The sequence below is a fragment of the Nerophis ophidion genome, linkage group LG22, assembly GCF_033978795.1.
Source record: "Nerophis ophidion isolate RoL-2023_Sa linkage group LG22, RoL_Noph_v1.0, whole genome shotgun sequence".
In the NCBI taxonomy this organism is placed as follows: Eukaryota; Metazoa; Chordata; class Actinopteri; order Syngnathiformes; family Syngnathidae; genus Nerophis; species Nerophis ophidion.
Genome location: NC_084632.1, coordinates 8565047 through 8585032, shown reverse-complemented (window position 1 = coordinate 8585032; position 19986 = coordinate 8565047). Strand labels below are relative to the sequence as shown.

The 19986-nt window shown below is 42.6% G+C and overlaps 1 protein-coding gene across 4 annotated transcripts in view; it reads right to left on the bottom strand.

Annotated features, from left to right (window-relative positions):
- tle2a (TLE family member 2, transcriptional corepressor a) overlaps positions 1-19986 on the bottom strand; it is a 164506-nt gene that overhangs the window by 49525 nt on the left and 94995 nt on the right. For all 4 annotated transcript variants that reach the window (XM_061883195.1, XM_061883192.1, XM_061883193.1 and 1 more), the window contains one exon: positions 2434-2497. In XM_061883195.1, the coding sequence (XP_061739179.1) occupies positions 2434-2436 (3 nt within the window). In that variant the 5' untranslated portion in view covers positions 2437-2497. The remainder of the gene's footprint in view (positions 1-2433; positions 2498-19986) is intronic.

The following is a 19986-nucleotide window of genomic DNA, read 5'->3' as shown; positions in this document are numbered from 1 at the left end:
TCACACAAGTAATAATTATAGACTGCAATATGACGGCAGTCACACATAAGTAATATGTGTAAACTGCAATATGATGGCAGTCACACATAAGAAATACTGTAAGTGTAGACTGCAATATAATGGCAGTCACACATAAGTAATAAGTGTAGACGGAAATATGATGGCAGTCACACATAAGAGATATGTGTAGACTGCAATATGATGGCAGTCACACATAAGTAGTGAAGTGAATTATATTTATATAGCGCTTTTTCTCTAGGGACTCAAAGCGCTTTACATAGTGAAACCCAATATCTAAGTTACATTTAAAGCAGTGTGGGTGGCACTGGGAGCAGGTGGGTAAAGTGTCTTGCCCAAGGACACAACGGCAGTAACTAGGATGGCGGAAGCTGGGATCGAACTTGCAACCCTCAAGTTGCTGGCACGGCCACTCTACCAACCGAGGTATATTTAATACGTATAAGTAATAAGTGTAGACTGCAATATGATGGCAGTCACACACAAGAGATATGTGTAGACTGCAATATGATGGCAGTCACACACAAGAGATACGTGTAGACTGCAATATGATGGCAGTCACACACAAGAGATATGTGTAGACTGCAATATGATGGCAGTCACACACAAGAGATACGTGGAGACTGCAATATGATGGCAGTCACACACAAGAGATACGTGTAGACTGCAATATGATGGCAGTCACACACAAGAGATACGTGGAGACTGCAATATGATGGCAGTCACACATAAGTCTCCGTTTTGGCACTTTGGGGGCGGGTATGAAGTGGAGAATCAGCGTGCGATAACAGAGTTTTTATCCGCTTGGATTTTTGGCACTAATGTGACGCCCACTCAAATATCACTTACACAGATAGACATAAAACATTCACACTCACATTTGCTGGATCAATATTAATATGTAATAAATAGTTGTGTGGGGAATACTGTGTAACTTTAAAAAAAAATACCCGGTAGTCTAAACCAGCAACATTTCCAGGACGCCTCTGCAGTACCTGTGGGTCACAGAACTGTTGGAGACTTCTTCCTGCAGGAAATAATTCAATAGTTCTTGGAGATTTAATGCCGATGCTTGAGAACATTCTTAAAGGCCTACTGAAACCCACTACTACCGACCACGCAGTCTGATAGTTTATATATCAATGATGAAATATTAACATTGCAACACATGCCAATACGGCCTTTTTAGTTTACTTAATTGCAATTTTTAATTTCCCGCGAAGTGTCCTGTTGAACACGTCATGGAATGATGACGCGTGCTTGTGACGTTATTGGTTGGAGGGGACATATTAGCCCAGCACCACTTACTGCTAAAAGTCGTCTCTTTTCATCGCATAATTACACAGTATTCTGGACATCTGTGTTGCTGAATCTTTTGCAATTTGTTCAATTAATAACGGAGACGTCAAAGAAGAACGCTGTTGGTGGAAAGCTGTGTTTTGCAGCTGCTTTTAGCAACCAAAACACAGCCGGTGTTTCTTTCTTTGTTGTGAAGCTTTAATATGGAACAGAGCGGTCAAGCCAACATGTTTCTGGACCACATGTCAACCGGCAGGTTTCGGTAAGAAAATTGTGGTAATAAGTCGGCTCTTACCGGAGACATGAGCGGAGCTTGCGTCCTCCTGCAGCTGTTAAAGAGGCAACTGCGACTTTCTTGGCTCCTCCATGGCTTCCGTCAGAGACACTGGCGGTCACCACACCCCTCCGACTTTCAGGTATGACTTTATAATCTCACTAAAACACTAGTAACACAATAATCAGATAAGGGATTTTCCAGAATGATCTTAGTAAATGTGTTTAATAACATCTGAATCGCTCCCACTGCCGTCGCCTTTTTAATCTTTTATTTTTTTCTAGTGCTTCACTCTAACTTTCCTCATCCACAAATCTTTCATCCTTGCTCAAATTAATGGGGAAATCGTCGCTTTCTTGGTCTGAATCACTCTTGCTGCTGGTGGCTATGATTATAAAGAATGTGAGGATGTGAGGAGCTCCACAACCCGTGACGTCACGCGCACATCGTCTGCTACTTCCGGTACAGGCAAGACTTCTTTATTAGCGACCAAAAGTTGCGAACTTTATCATCGATGTTCTCTACCAAATCCTTTCAGCAAAAATGCGGCAATATCGCAAAATGATCAAGTATGACACATAGAATGGACCTGCTATCCCCGTTTGAATAAGAAAATCGCATTTCAGTAGGCCTTTAATAATCTTTGAAATTTGACTGCTTCATTTTGAAAATGACAACCCAGACTCGTTATTTCCTGAAATACTCATCTAAAAGGGAAATGTGCAGGATGAAGCTAAGCAGCGTTGAAGTGCTTAGTCCACAACTCAGACACAATTTGTTTACTCTATTGTGGAGCGTGTGTGTGTCTATGTGTGTGTGTGTGTGGCGTGTCAGTGGCTCACCATAACGTAGTGTCTCTGGATCTCAGTCTTCTCCGTGGCCAGTTTCTCACATTCCAGCTTCAAACTGCAAGGACAAAAAAAGAAGAAAAGTTAATGAAATCAAAACAGCGTTGGATGAGACAGTTCCACATATTGTGTTTCCTTGAATTGCCGCCGGGCATATAGTATGCGCCTGTCTTGAATTACTGCCGTGTCAAACTCGCTTCGCAAAATAATTAGCGCATGCTTAGTATTACCGCCGGGTCAAACTCGTGACACTTCCCTTGTCGTCATTTTCAAAAATGAGGAGGCTGATTTCAATACCGGTAATTTGAAATCGCATTTGTGGGTTCTTTCGAGGATGTTGTAGTCGTAATGATTTGTGCAGTCCTTTGAGACATTTGTGATTTGGGGCTATATAAATAAACATTGATTGATTGATTGATAAAGGGACGAAGATTAAGAGCTATTTAGTAGGATTTAAGGTCCAAGCTATTGAATAACCGGTATGCTAAAAAGAACAGTAAGCAGCTATGTTTTATTAACATACCGTAGCTGCGTGTGTCAAATATGAGTCATTAAATGACTCCCACCTCCTGGTGGTAGAGGGCGCTAGTGATCCTTCTTGTGACTACTCGGCTGCAGAAGAAGTGACAATGATATGTGCTGGGAACAGATTTAACGTGGGGGTGCACGACAGACCTTTTAGGATGTAACACTCCTATGCTGGCTATGTAAACAACCGGGCTGAAATAAAGCATGTTCCAGTCCTAAATACCCAGTGTTTTATTCATACAATAACACTTCATGGTGGCAGTGGTGGGATAAAGGGATCACCCACGGAGCAGAACGGGAGGGGGAGTTGTGAGGATAATTCTATTTGTCGCCCGCACTTGAGGAGCCGAGCTAACTGATAGCAGCGGTCTGATAGCTGTTTTCTAAACTGGACTTTCAATTGAAGCAGGAGGTAATAAAGGAAGATCTCCATCGAGACAGAGAGACTTTTAAAATTGAAGAAAGATAAGGAAGACTTCTATAAACAAGTTATCCATGCTTTTGATCAGAAGGAGCTGGCATGGGGGCTTCACGGTGGCAGAGGGGTTAGTGCGTCTGCCTCACAATACGAAGGTCCTGCAGTCCTGGGTTCAAATCCAGGCTCGGGATCTTTCTGTGTGGAGTTTGCATGTTCTCCCCGTGAATGCGTGGGTTCCCTCCGGGTACTCCGGCTTCCTCCCACTTCCAAAGACATGCACCTGGGGATAGGTTGATTGGCAACACTAAATTGGCCCTAGTGTTTGAATGTGAGTGTGAATGTTGTCTGTTTCTCTGTGTTGGCCCTGCGATGAGGTGGCGACTTGTCCAGGGTGTACCCCGCCTTCCGCCCGATTGTAGCTGAGATAGGCGCCAGCGCCCCCCGCGACCCCGAAAGGGAATAAGCGGTAGAAAATGGATGGATGGATGGATGGAGCTGGCATGGACTTTCATCCATTTTCTACCGCTTATTCCCTTTGGGATCGCGGGGGGCGCTAGTGCCTGACTTCATTTATAAGTAAAGGTAAGACCATGATAACGTTTTTTTTTTTTTAATGAAAAGTGCTTTTCATGATGGTATCCTTACATCACACTCAAATTTTTACTGCATGCCTTTGGTAAGTGCCGGAAGGAGAAGATGTTTTAAAATAATTAGCACATGCTTGCCTTTAGTAAGCGCAGGAGTGAAATTAATTAGCGCCCCGGCGGCAATTCAGGGAAATACGGTAGTTCCACACAAAGCTTCTCTCACTCCGTCAACGAGGATAAGGAGGTGAAAGCCAGCGCTGACAGAATGATCGCCTAAGAGCAGGAGTGGGAAAGGCCAGTCCCACTTGTGCCCTGGCACCTAGGCAAGTGTGCATAGTCAGGCTCTTTTCGACCATTTAAAAAAAAATCTATTTATCAAATCAAAGTATATTTATGTAGTCATTATTCACCAGTGCCTCAAAGGGCTGCACAAACAAACAAAAATAAATAGACACTGTCAAAAAGCCATTATTTAATGGCCAACTTTTTGTTTTAAATATTGGTTTGTAGTGAAGCACTTTAAGATGTTTTTAAATCAAATGTGCCCGACAGAATAAATCAATTATTTATAATTTCTCGCGGGTGTCGTGGTGTGGTGTCCTATTCTGCTCAGCGGTCCTTGAAGGCACCACAAAAACACATGTGTCGTATTCCGTGGATTATAGAAAGATCACTCTGTTCTAAAAGAGCACAGCTCGTAGGTTGAATGTGCACAATTGAATATTTGACTTGCTCAGACGGGGCAGCACGCTGATAGAGGGGTTAGTGCGTCTGCCTCACAATACGAAGGACCTGAGTAGTCCTGGGTTCAATCCCAGGACTACTCAGGATATATATATATATATATATATATATATATACATATATATATATATACATATATATATATACATACATATATATACATATACATACATATACATATATATGTATGTATACATATATATGTATATATATGTATGTATATATATATTTATATATAATATATACACACATATATACACATACACATATATATATAAACACATATAAACACATAGATGTATACATATTTATAAACACAAACACATACATATATATACAAATATAAACACATAAACACACATACATATATATATATATATATTTACACATATATATACGTATATAAACACATATAAACACACATATATACATAAACACACATACATAAACACACACAAACATATACATAAAAACACACACACACACATATTTATGTGTGTGTATATATATATATATATATATATATATATATATATATATATATATATATATATATATATATATATATATATATACACACACACACACACACACATAAATACAGACACACACACAGTACAGACCAAAAGTTTGGACACACCTCATTAATTATACATGCATTATAATATAATATGTATATACACACATATATACAGTACATACCAAAAGTTAGGACACACCTTCTCCTTCAATGTGTTTCCTTTATTTTCGTGACTATTTACATTGTAGATTGTAGCTTCAAGCACACCTGTGAAGTGAAAACTATTTCAGGCGACCTTTCAGGTACCTCTTGAAGCTCATGGAGAGAATATGCCAAGAGTATGAAAAGCAGTAATCAGAGCAAAGGGTGGCTATTTTGAAGAAACTAGAATATAAAACATGTTTTCAGTTATTTCACCTTTTATTGTGAAGTACTTAACTCCTCATGTTTTCATTCATAGTTTTGATGTGATCATCTACAATGTAAATAGTCATGAAAATTAAGAAAACTCATTGAATGAGGAGAAGGTGTGTCTAAACTTTTGGCCTGTACTGTATTCATATTTATATATACATATATATATATACACACGTATACACACATATATACATATGATACATATACACACATATCCATATATTACATATACATCTGGCCACCTCATCGCAGGGCCATATATTCTCTAGTGTAATATATTTGGCAGGGTTGTAATCTTATGGCTGTTAAAGGCGTCATGGACAGCAGCGTGAGATTTATTTTTCAGCTCACACGACGTACGCAACTTGTAAACAAACCAGGAGAGAGCGAACCCGTCAATTCCAGTTCTTCAACAATCACTTCTTCTTTGCAATGAAAATATACAATCATATATTACATGTAACCTTTTATTTGTACACTACTGACTAGTGATGCACTGAAAATGTGGCCATGGACGATAGACTTAAAGGCCTACTGAAACCCACTACTACCGACCACGCAGTCTGATAGTTTATATATCAATGATGAAATATTAACATTGCAACACATGCCAATACGGCCTTTTTAGATTACTAAATTACTATTTTAAATTTCCCACGGAGTTTCCTGTTGAAAACGTTGCGGAATGATGACGCGTATTTGTGACATTATTGGTTGGAGGGGACATATTAGCCCAGCACCACTTACTGCTAAAAGTCGTCTCTTTTCATCGCATAATTACACAGTATTCTGGACATCTGTGTTGCTGAATCTTTTGCAATTTGTTCAATTAATAATGGAGACGTCAAATAAGAATGCCTTTAGCACCGAAACACAGCCGGTTTCTCTTTGTTTGTTGTGAAGCTTTAACACAGAGCGGTCAAGTGAACATGTTTCTCTACGTCAACCAGCAAGTTTCTGGATGGGAAAATTGTGATATTAAGTCGGCTCTTACCGGAGACTTCAGTGGATTACGCGACCTCATCCTGCAGCTCAAAAAGGTAGCTGTGATCTTGGCTCCTCAGCTTCTCTCAGAGACACTGGCGTTCACCGCAGCCATCCGACTTTCAGGTATGACTTTACAATCTCAATAAAATACTATTAACACAATAAGCAGATAAGGGATCTTCCAGAATGATCCTAGTAAATGTGTCTAACTACATCTGAAACGCTCACACTGCCGCCGCCTGGAGCCGTCGACATGTTCTTCCAGCACCGCTCACGGCTAAAAGTCGTCCGCTTTAATCGCATAATTACACAGTATTCCGGACATCTGTGTTGCTGAATCTTTTGCAATTTGTTCAATTAATAATGGAGACGTCAAAGTAGAAAGATGGAGGTGGGAAGCGGTGTATTGCAGCTGTCTTTAGCAACACAAACACAGCCTGTGTTTCCTCGTTTACATTCCCGAAGGTGAAGCTTTACTATGGAACAGAGCGGTCAAGCGAACATGGTTCCCGACCACATGTCAACCGGCAGGTTTCGGTGAGAAAATTGTGGTAATAAGTCGGCTCTTAAGGTAGACATGAGCGGAGCTGGAGTCCTCCTGCAGCTGCGGACTCTCTTACCTCCTCCCACCGGAGACTCTGGCGGTCACCACACCCGTGGCCACACCCCTCCGACTTTCAGGTACTATATAATCTCACTAAAACACAATAAGCAGATACAGTAAGGGATTTTCCAGAATTATCCTAGTAAATGTAAATTTTTTTTTTTTTTTTAAGTCCTTCATTTTAACATTCCTCATCCACGAATCTTTCATCCTCGCTCAAATTAATGGGGAAATTGTCGCTTTCTCGGTCTGAACAGCTCTTACTGCTGGTGGATCACATTATAAACAATGTGAGGATGTGAGGAGCCCTCACACCGGTGATGTCAGGCGCACATCGTCTGCTACTTCCGGTAAAGGCAAGACTTTATTAGCGACCAAAAGTTGCGAACTTTATCGTCGATGTTCTCTACTAAATCCTTTCAGCAAAAATATGGCAATATCGCAAAATGATCAAGTATGACACATAGAATGGACCTGCTATCCCCGTTTAAATGAGAAAATCTCATTTCAGTAGGCCTTTAAGTATCCACTCCCGAGCCTTTTTCTGCACTCAGCAGTGACGGAGCTCGCCCAAAGATCAGGTTGCACGGTGTTTGGACTGAAGTCACATGTGAAAAGATCAGAAGCACTTTCCAGTGTTTAGACTGGCAAAAAAAACAAAAAAAAAAAACAAAACCCCATCTGATTTGGTGTGCACTGACCTGACCAACTCTAATACAATTGGATACTGCCTTTGGCAACAGACAAACAGTTTGAACAACAGGTACACACACACACACACACACAAACACACACACACACACACACACACACACACACACTTGGAAAGGGGACCAAGTTTTTTATCATGACTTGTGAGGACCACCCTTTCTACAGGTTGTGGAGGCATAAAAAAAAAAACTGAGGTAAAATGTCCACTGCCCAGTTAGCTCATACACATCTTTAAATCTCTGGATCAGGAGTAGGGAACCTATGGCTCTCGAGCCGGATGTGGCTCTTTTGATGACTGCATCTGGCTCTCTGATAAATCTGAGCTGACATTGCTTAACAGGATAAGTAATGAATAATTCCACTTGTAATCATAGTGTTAAAAACGAAGTTCAAAATATAAATTATTCTCATGCATTTTTATGTTCAAGAAGTTGCGTTAATGGTAAGAAGTAATTTATTTATTATTGGTTAGTGTGGGGCTTGTCCTCCTGGGGGTTCTTCAGACCACCAAGAGCCTGTTTTAGGGTTACTATATTGTTTTATTTTATTTTTCTCTCAGTTGCTTTACAGCAATTGTCTTTTTCTCTTTCGTCCTCACTCGCGCTCTGGCTCCAGCCCCAACCCTGTTTCTCCTCCTGGCTGCTGCTTATAACAGAGCGACAGGTGATTAGATAAAAAGGCCCAGGTGGGCCGTCTACGCACCTGTCGTTGATTTCGAGGCCGGTCCTGAAAACACCCCACTTCGCTGCAGGCCCGCAGGCCACGCCCCCTCCACAGTTAGCTTCAGAATAACAATGTTATTACAAAGAATAAGAAACTTATTATACTCTGGAAATGTTGGTCTTACTGAATAAATGCACGTGTTTAGTGGTGTTCAGTGTTGAAAAACATATTATATGGCTCTTAGGGAAATACATTTTAAAATATTTGGCTTCTTGGCTCTCGCAGCCAAAAAGGTTCCCGACCCCTGCTCTGGATTGATGAAGTAATGTGCTAATCAGTCTTACTTGGGGACCCTGGGGAAAAATACTTAAGGTTCATGGGGATCAAATTTAAATCATTTTGCATAATTCACACAAATTTGTACATGACTACTGAGGAGCATTTATTAAAAAAAATAAAAATAAAGAACTATACACGGAAGAAGTGTGAGCAGAGCATTGAGTGCAGTACCAGCTACAGCCCGATGAGGGGGCTGCTGTGCAAATGTCTCACTCAAACTAACAAGTAAACATGTTTTTGGGGCCAAAGCTTAAAAATCACTTAGGCATCTTCAGAATGGATCCGACTATCATTTAAAGGCCTACTGAAATTAGGTTTTCTTATTCAAACGGGGACAGCAGGTCCATTCTATGTGTCATACTTGATCATTTCGCGATATTGCCATATTTTTGCTGAAAGGATTTAGTAGAGAACATTGCCGATAAAGTTCGCAACTTTTGGTCACTAACAGAAAAGCCTTGCCTGTACCGGAAGTAGCAGACGATGACGTCACCCGTTGATGGCTCCTCACATTGTTTTTAATGGGAGCCTCCAACAAAAAGAGGTATTCAGACCGAGAAAACGACAATTTCCCCATTAATTTGAGCGAGGATGAAAGATTCGTGTTTGAGGATATTGATAGCGACGGACTAGAAAAAAAATAAAATAAAAAAATCAAGTTAAAGGAAAAAAACGCGATTGCATTGGGACGGATTCAGATGTTTTTAGACACATTTACTGTCACACCTGTGGGTCATGTTTTGTTTTGTCATGATATGTTTTGATTTTGGACATTCAGTCACTTTTTGCACTTCCTGGTTTTGTTTGTTTCCATGCCAACGCATTAGTTCCCACCTTGTCACGCCCCTGCCCTCAGTCCCGCACCTGTTCCTGATTATCACAGCCAGGATTTAAGTAATTTTCTTTCTGTTCATCATTCTGGGATCTTCACACTCGCATGCACCCTACCCATGCTGTTCCAAACTTCACGCCTTCGTCCACAGTTCCATGCCGTGTAAGTTTGTGTATTTATGCCACAGTGCTAGTTTTGTTTTGTTTGTATATAGTCATGCCATTGTGCTGTTTTGTTTTAAATTTAGTATAGATTATTATCTGCCACAGAGCGCGTCCTTGGTTTGCCTTTTTGTAGTTTGTTTGTTTATTTAATAAATATGATGTACCTGAATTCACGCCTGGGTTGTCCTGTAATCCCTCTGCGTCGAAGAAGCACACACAATCCATGTCCAAGCCTGACATTTACTAGGATAATTGTGGGAAATCCCTTATCTTTCTTTTGTGTTGCTAGTGTTTTAGTGAGTTCAACAGTACCTGATAGTCGGAAGGGTGTCTTGACGCCAATGTCTGATGGAAGTCGACGGCAGCTGTACGGACGGCACAAGCTCAGCTGATCTCTGGTAAGTGGCGACTTTTTACCACAATTTTCTCACCGAAAACTGCTGGTTGACATTTGGTCGGGATCCATGTTTGCTTGACCGCTCTGATCCATAGTAAAGTTTCACCTCCGGGAATTTTAAACAAGGAATCACCGTGTGTTTGTGTGAATAAAGGCTAAAGCTTCCCAACGCCCCACTGGGTCATTATTGTCACCGATGTCCCACTGGGTGTGAGTTTTCCTTGCCCTTATGTGGGCCTACCGAGGATGTCGTGGTGGTTTGTGCAGCCCTTTGAGACACTAGTGATTTAGGGCTATATAAGTAAACATTGATTGATTGATTGATTGATTGAACTCCATCTTTCTTCTTTGAATTCTCCATTATTAATTGAACAAATTGCAAGAGATTCAGCAACACAGATGTCCAGAATACTGTGTAATTATGCGGTTAAAGCAGACAACTTTTAGCTGTGTGTGTGTGCAGCGCTAATATTTCATAACAGTCCGTGACGACACGCGTACGCGTCATCATACCGCGACGTTTTCAACAGGACACTTCGCGGGAAATTTAAAATTGCAATTTAGTAAACTAAAGCGGCCGTATTGGCATGTGTTGCAATCTTAATATTTCATCATTGATATATAAACTATCAGAGTGTGTGGTCGGTAGTAGTGGGTTTCAGTAGGCCTTTAAAGGGGAACATTATCACCAGACCTATGTAAGCATCAATATATACCTTGATGGTGCAGAAATAAGACCATCTATTTTTTTAACCGATTTCCGAACTCTAAATGGGTGAATTTTGGCGAATTAAACGCCTTTCTGTTTATCGCGCTGGAAGCGATGACGTCAGAATGTGACGTCGCCGAGGTAACACACCCGCCATTTTCATTTTCAACACATTACAAACACCGGGTCTCAGCTCTGGTATTTTCTGTTTTTTTGACTATTTTTTGGAACCTTGGAGACATCATGCCTCGTCGGTGTGTTGTCGGAGGGTGTAACAACACTAACAGGGAGGGATTCAAGTTGCACCACTGGCCCGAAGATGCCAAAGTGTCAGCCGCCAGACCCCCATTGAATGTGCCAGAGTGTCTCCACATTTTACCGGCGATGCTAAGGCAGACATGGCACAGAGATGTATGGATAACATGCAGATGCATTTGCAACAATAGTCAACGAAATCTAAAAGGTGCGTTTTGTTGATGTTGACTGCCAGCTAATCGATGCTAACATACTACGCTAATCGATGCTAACATGCTATTTACCGGTGATGCTAAAGCAGACATGGCACAGAGATGTATGGATAACCTGCAGATGCATTTGCAACAATAGTCAACGAAATCACAAAGGTGCGTTTTGTTGATGTTGACTGCCAGCTAATCGATGCTAACATACTACGCTAATCGATGCTAACATGCTATTTACCGGTGATGCTAAAGCAGACATGGTACAGAGATGTATGGATAACATGCAAATGCATTTGCAACAATAGTCAACAAAATCACAAAGGTGAGTTTTGTTGATGTTGACTGCCAGCTAATCGATGCTAACATGCTACGCTAATCGATGCTAACATGCTATTTACCGGCGGTGCTAAAGCAGACATGGCACAGAGATGTATGGATAACCTGTAGATGCATTTGCAACTATATTACGTTTCCTCCCACCCACATTTAATGCGAAAAAAACACTTACCAATCGAAGGATTTAAGTTGCTCCAGTGTCAAAAGATGCGGAAGTCCTGATCGTTTGGTCCGCATATTTTACCGGCAATGCTAACGCAGCTATTCGGCCATGCTATGGCTATGAATAGCATAAATAGCTATTCGCTCAATAGCTTCAGTTTCGTCTTCAATATTTTCATACTCCAACCATCTGTTTCAATACATGCGTAATCTGTTGAATCGCTTAAATCGCTGAAATCCGAGTTTGAATCCGAGCTAATGACACTATATCTGCCTGTGGTATTCCCATTGTTTGTTTAGCACTGTGTGACGTCACAGGGAAATGGCCAGTGTCTTCGCAGAGAGCCGAAAATAAGGCACTTTAAAGCTTTATTTAGGGATATTCCGAGACGGGTAAAATTTTGAAAAAAAATTCAAAAAATACAACAAGCCACTGGGAACTGATTTTTATTGTTTTTAACCCTTTTGAAATTGTGATAATGTTCCCCTTTAAAAAGGTTTCCCTTTAGGAGACCTGTTTTTTTGTCCCCTAAAGGTGTGTAAACAGAGCGAAATCCCCATTAAGTAAGAATTGCCGGAACACACGCACGCACGCACACACACGCGCACGCACGCACACACACGCGCACGCGCACACACACACACACACACACACTTCCCTATTGCAAGTCACATGTAGCCTCCCTTCCTCCCCAGAGAGCCAGTATTTTGGGCCCATTTACGCTGATTTGTTTGCAGGAGGCAAATAGATTGATGGGGGTGGGGGGCAGGGGGGGGGGGGTGTCAGTGGTGTGTGTGTTGAGAATGTGTGTGTGTTGCGGTGGAAGAAAATTAGAATATGATTAATACCGCAACATTAACATCCCCCGCAGCAACAGGTAATAACATCCACGTCCACTCCCATTGTACACACACACACACACGCACACACACACACACACACACACATGCACGCACACACACGCACAGTGGCATATAATTGAGTCATTTATCATTGCCAGCCGGTGGAGGATAAGTGAGGGAGGGAAGCAGGATAGAGGAAGAGGTGGTGGTGATTGGAGTCCAAAGGTGGAGGATAGTAAGGATTAAACCCCCCACCACCAACATCTTATAGATTTTATTACAGTGCAACTACCTCTCAGCAGAACACACTCGCAGCTGGGCTCGGTGTGTGTGTGTGTGTGTGTGTGTGTGTGTGTGTGTGTGTGTGTGTGTGTGTGTGCGCGTTCATGATGACAAAAGTGAAATGGGGCCATGACCAGACATTCAAACATCACATTTTGTCATTGTGCTCCTTCACCAAATTTCTGGTAAAGGTACAAACCCCGTTTCCATATGAGTTGGGAAATTGTGTTGGATGTAAATATAAACGGAATACAATGATTTGCAAATCCTTTTCAACCCATATTCAGTTGAATGCACTACAAAAGCAAGATATTTGATGTTCAAACTCATATAAACTTTTTTTTTTTTTTGCAAATAATAATTAACTTAGAATTTCATGGCTGCAACACGTGCCAAAGTAGTTGGGAAAGAGCATGTTCACCACTGTGTTACATCACCTTTTCTTTTAACAACACTCAAACGTTTGGGAACTGAGGAAACTAATTGTTGAAGCTTTGAAAGTGGAATTCTTTCCCATTCTTGTTTTATGTAGAGCTTCAGTCGTTCTACAGTCCGAGGTCTCCGCTGCCGTATTTTACGCTTCATAATGCGCCACACATTTTCCATGGGAGACAGGTCTAGACTGTAGGCGGGCCAGGAAAGTACCCGCACTCTTTTTTTTAAGAAGCCACGCTGTTGTAACACCTGTCATCCAAGCAACATTATCATGGACGCCCCTTCTTATTTCAGCAGAACAGCATATGTTGCTCCAAAACCTGTATGTTCCAAATAAGTGTTTGATGAGCGTTCCTCAACTTTATCAGTATTTATTGCCACCTTTCCCAACTTCTTTGTCACGTGTTGCTGGCATCAAAATCTAAAGTTAATGATTATTTGCACACACAAAAAATATTTTTCAGTTTGAACATCAAATATGTTGTCTTTGTAGCATATTCAACTGAATATGGGTTGAAAATTATTTGCAAATCATTGTATTCCGTTTATATTTACATCAAACACAAATTCCCAACCCATATGGAAACGGGATTTGTAATACACCAGTTCCATTAGATATTCCCCCCCTCCCCCTCCCTCCCCTACTTTAGAGTAGTCAGTGCACAGCTTGTATAGCAGTATATAGTGGCAACATAAATAATAGTGTCAAGCATAGTGGTGGAAATGCAGTCTGAGGCTGCCGACATGATCTTCACCTCAATGAGGACAATGGGCGGCGTGGCAGTAAAAATGAAGGTTTGTGCCAAAAAAATTAAGAAAGGGAAAAAAAAAGGTTAGCGGAGGGCAAAAAAAAAAAGGAAACACGGCAAGGACAAAACAAGATTGAAGGTGCAAGAAAAGCTGAGATATGACTGCGTGCATGTGTGTGAGTGTGTCTCTGTGTGTGTGTGTGTGTCCTCAGACTCACTCTGTGTGAGAGTGTGTCTCTGTGTGTGCACGTGTGTGTGTCCTCAGACTCACTCTGGGTGAGTGTGTCTGTGTGTGTGTGTATGTCCTCAGACTCACTCTGTGTGAGTGTGTGTGTGTCTCTGTGTGTCTGTGTGTGTGTGTATGTGTCCTCAGACTCACTCTGTGTGAGTGTGTGTGTGTCTCTGTGTGTCTGTGTGTGTGTGTATGTGTCCTCAGACTCACTCTGTGTGAGTGTGTGAGTGTGTCTCTGTGTGTGCACGTGTGTGTGTCCTCAGACTCACTCTGGGTGAGTGTGTCTGTGTGTGTGTCCTCAGACTCACTCTGTGTGAGTGTGTGTGTGTCTCTGTGTGTCTGTGTGTGTGTGTATGTGTCCTCAGACTCACTCTGTGTGAGTGTGTGTGTGTCTCTGTGTGTGCGTGTGTGTGTCCTCAGACTCACTCTGTGTGAGTGTGTGTGTGTCTCTGTGTGTGTGTGTATGTGTCCTCAGACTCACTTGTGTGAGTGTGTGTGTGTCTCTGTGTGTGCGTGTGTGTCCTCAGACTCACTCTGTGTGAGTGTGTGTGTGTCTCTGTGTGTGCGCGTGTGTCCTCAGACTCACTCTGTGTGTGTGTGTGTGTGTGTGTGTGTCACTGTGTGTGTGTCCTCAGACTCACTCTGTGTGTGTCAGTGTGTGTGTGTGTCCTCAGACTCACTGTGTGTGTGTGTGTGTGTGTGTGTGCGCGCGCGTGTGTGTACATGTGTGTGCCCTTAGACTCTGTGTGTGTGTGTGTGTGTGTGTGTGTGTGTGTGTGTGTGTGTGTGTGTGTGTGTGCGTGTGCGTGTGTGTGCCCTCAGACCCTCTGTCTGAGGACACACACACACGTAGTCTGAGGGCACACACACACACACAGAGTCTGAGAGCACAACTAAAACACACACACACAGACTCCGTGTGTGTGCCCCCAGACTCCATGCGTGTGTGTGTGTGTGTGCGTGTGTGTGTGTGTGTGTGTGTGTGTCTCACTTATGCATGTTCCTCCAATCTGTGCCTGCCGGTGACAGAAGATAAGGTGATCAGCTGAATGTGCTACAAATCAGCAGCCTGCTGGTCTTCACACACTTTAGGTGGTGCTGTGCTGCTGATGAGCGCGCGCGCACGCACACACACACACGCACACGCACACGCACACGCACACGCACACACATTTGAAGCTGTGCGTGTTCAGTTAGGGAAAAATACCCTGCCATTATAAAAGGCCACACACACAATCACAATTTAAATACAGAAGCACACATTTTACTTTCATTTCCGTTTACGACATTTTAAAATCCTCTCGGACATTGGTCGGCAACCTTTACCACTCAAAGAGTCATTTTGACCCGTTTCACAAAATAAAGAAAACAATGGGAGCCACAAAACTCTTTAGAAATTTAAAATGAAATAACACTGCATACAGAGGGTTTTTTTTACTACCAGGGGTCTCAGACACGTGGACCGCACCTCAATATGAAAATGTATTGATAGTGGGGCCCGAAAGTTTTATATGAATGCCGCTTGACGGCATCACACTTGCCAACCCTCCCGAATATCCCGAGAGACTACCGAATGTCAGATCAACTATTCTCACGAATGTTTGCAGGATTTCCCTTGATTAACAATAATAAGGGCAACCTATGTCGGCGCTGCCTTTGGCGCCCTCTACAACACGTTCAATCAGCTTGCCATCCCAATCACATGTCGTATGAGACTTCTGCTGACACATGCAGACGATTGCAAGGCATACTTGTTTAACAGCCATACAGGTCACACTGAGGGTGCCCGTTTAAACAACTTTAACACTCTTACTAGTATGCGCCACACTGTGAACCCACACCAAACAAGCATGACAAACACATTTCGGGAGAACATCCGCACTGTAACACAACATAAACACAAAAGAACAAATACCTAGAATCCCATGCATCCCTACTCTTCCGGGCTACATTATCAATCAATCAATCAATCAATCAATCAATCAATGTTTATTTATATAGCCCTAAATCACTAGTGTCTCAAAGGGCTGCACAAACCACAACGACATCCTAGGTAGAGCCCACATAAGGGCAAGGAAAACTCACCCCAGTGGGACGTCGGTGACAGTGACAATGATGACTATGTGAAAACTTGGAGAGGACCCCCTCCCCTAGGGGACCAAAAGCAATGGATGTCGAGCGGGTCCAACATGATACTGTGAAAGTTCAATCCATAGTAGATCCAACACAACCGTGAGAGTCCAGTCCAAAGTGGATCCAACACAGTAGCGAGAGTCCCGTCCATAGTGAAGCCAGCAGGAAACCATCCCAAGCGGAGGCGGATCAGGTGTGCAGAGATGTCCCTAGTCGATACAAAGGCGAGCGGTCCATCATGGGTCCCGACTCTGGACGAGCGGTCCATCCTGGGGCCCGACTCTGGACAGCCAGAACTCCACAAAGGAGAGTGGGACAGAGGAGAAAAAGAAAAGAAACGGCAGATCAACTGGTCTAAAAAGGGAGTCTATTTAAAGGCTAGAGTATACAAATGAGTTTTAAGGTGAGACTTAAATGCTTCTACTGAGGTGGCATCTCGAACTGTTACCGGGACGGCATTCCAGAGTACTGGAGCCCGAACGGAAAACGCTCTATAGCCCGCAGACTTTTTTTGGGCGTTGGGAATCACTAATAAGCCGGAGTCCTTTGAACGCAGATTTCTTGCCGGGACATATGGTACAATACAATCGGCAAGATAGGATGGAGCTAGACCGTGTAGTATTTTATACGTAAGTAGTAAAACCTTAAAGTCACATCTTAAGTGCACAGGAAGCCAGTGCAGGTGAGCCAGTACAGGCGTAATATGATCAAACTTTCTTGTTCATGTCAAAAGTCTCACAGCCGCATTTTGTACCAACTGTAATCTTTTAATGCTAGACATGGAGAGACCCGAAAATAATACGTTACAGTAATCAAGACGAGACGTAACAAACGCATGGATAATGATCTCGGCGTCGTAAATCATACACCCCCGCTAGCACCAAATTCCCCCCACCCCCTCTGTACATCGGTTGAGGTGGGCGGGTTCTGGGGGAGCTTAGTGTGGTGCTAGCAGGGGTGTATAACATAGCCCAGAATAGTTAGGGATGCATGGGATTCTGGGTATTTGTTTTGTTGTGTTAACGACGTGTTACAGTGCTGACGTTCTCCTGAAATGTGTTTGTCACTTGTCAGGTTCAAACACTGGTGACATCTATTAATCAGACAAGAAGCAAGGAATCAAGCAGACACAGAGTTAAATAGGGCTCATGAGGAGAACGCGGGCACTGCACACTTAGAGCGTAGGGCGGGAATGTGACTAAGGTCCAGTTGCCGCGTTCTCCTTTTTATTCAGAGTTCCATAGTCAACATCACTGAAGCGGCCTCTAAAAGGAGTGGTCACATATATTATGCAAAGCAGGACCAGGACGCATAGTACGTGACGGAATGTGATTTTTCCTTGTCGCCGAGTTCGTCCGCGTGCTGTCATCCCATCCATGCCGAAGTCTCCGAAGTCCTAGGCTGCCAGTGAGCCAAAACTATGATAACATCATGCGGCTGAGGCCACCGCTCAGACAAGAAGTTTTGTCCTTGCATTGATTAGAAAAAAAGTCCAACTTGAGCACCATAGCTAATAACTAAAGCAACAGACTTTAAGCATTCTAAAGTTAGTGTGATAATATATACATAATTATTCTAACATCACTCTTGTTTGGTGCGGGTTCACAGTGTGGCGCATACTAGTAAGAGTGCTAAAGTTGTTTATATCACAACCCTCAGTGTGACCTGCATGGTTGTTGACTAAGTATGCAATGCAGCCACTTTGTGTGTCAACAGAGGCTGAATATAAATTGAAAGCAGTCGGCACGCAGATCGCGTGATGTAAAAGTGGGCGGGACGACATGTTGTAGAGGAGGTTGAAGGCATTGCCATCACTGTACACCCTCAGTATTGAAGACCAGGGTGAAAATTGGAGAATGTTATCCCGGGTGATTTCTGGGAGAGGCACTAAAATCCGGAAACCTCCCGGAATAATCTTCGGGATCGGCAATTTAGCAGCTGAGACACATCAGAGTGAGCTGCGGGTTGCCGACACCTGCTCTAGGACTTGCTTGAGGTAAGGCACTGTAGTGAAGTGAATTATATTTATATAGCGCTTTTCTCTAGTGACTCAAAGCGCTTTACATAGTGAAACGCAATATCTAAGTTACATTTAAACCAGTGTGGCTGGCACTGGGAGTACGTGGGTAAAGTGTCTTGCCCAAGGACACAACGGCAGTGACTAGGATGGCGGAAGCGGGAATCGAACCTGCAACCCTCAAGTTGCTGGCACAGCCACTCTACCAACCGAGCTATGCCGCCCCACTATAAAAAGGTGCACGCTCACAAAATTCAACACCATAAAAAGAAATAAAAACTGTAGGATCCACTTCTAAAAGCATTTTAGCAAAACAAATGCTTCAAACTACAAATGAAGTTGACATGAAAAAAAAAAAGAAGTTCCCATTTTTAAAATGTCAAACATGACGGAGCCACCTGTGAGTGCTTCTAGATGGGAGGGAGGGGGGGGCTGACGGCAGCCAAGAGCGACACGTGCGTTGATGTCAGGGAGGTCAAACGTCTTCACTACGATTCAAGTGAGTGCTTGAAGAAGCAAAACAACTATCAGGAGTGGTCTGATTACAAACAAAGTTACTGATCCCTCCTGCTTTGTCTTTTTATTCTCTGGCACACCTGCTGTCGTTGTGTGTTTAAAAGTCAGGGACAAAAGGAATTTTTGTTTGGTCGATGAGAATTGGAAAACATACAAAAATTTATGTGGACGAAATAAATGCTCTTTCATTTTTGAAGGGCAATAACTCTTCAAAAAAGAAAAAAAAGGTATAGTATAGAGCAGGGGTCGGGAACCTTTTTGGCTGAGAGAGCCAAAAAGCCAAATATTTTAAAATATATTCCCGTAAGAGCCATATAATATTTTTTTTTAACACTGAACACAACTAAAAACGTGCATTTTTAAGTAAGACCAACATTTCTAGAGTATAATAGGTCTCTTATTCTCTGTAATAACATTGTTATTCTGAAGCTAACTGTGGAGGGGGGGGTGGCCTGCGGGCCTGCAGCGACAGGTGCGTAGATGGCCCACCTGGGCCTTGTTATCTAATCACCTGTCGCTCTGTTATAAGCAGCAGCCAGGAGGAGAGACTGGGTTGGGGCTGGAAATACAATTGCTGGAAAGCAACTAAGAGACTTATTGAAAAATAAAACAATATTGTAACCCTGAAACAGGCTCTCATGTCAGTGCTTGGTGGTCTGAAGAAACCCCAGGAGGGCAAGCCCCACACTAACCAATAATAAATAAATAACTTCTTACCATTAACGCAACTTCTCGAACAGGTGCGGTAGAAAACGGATGGA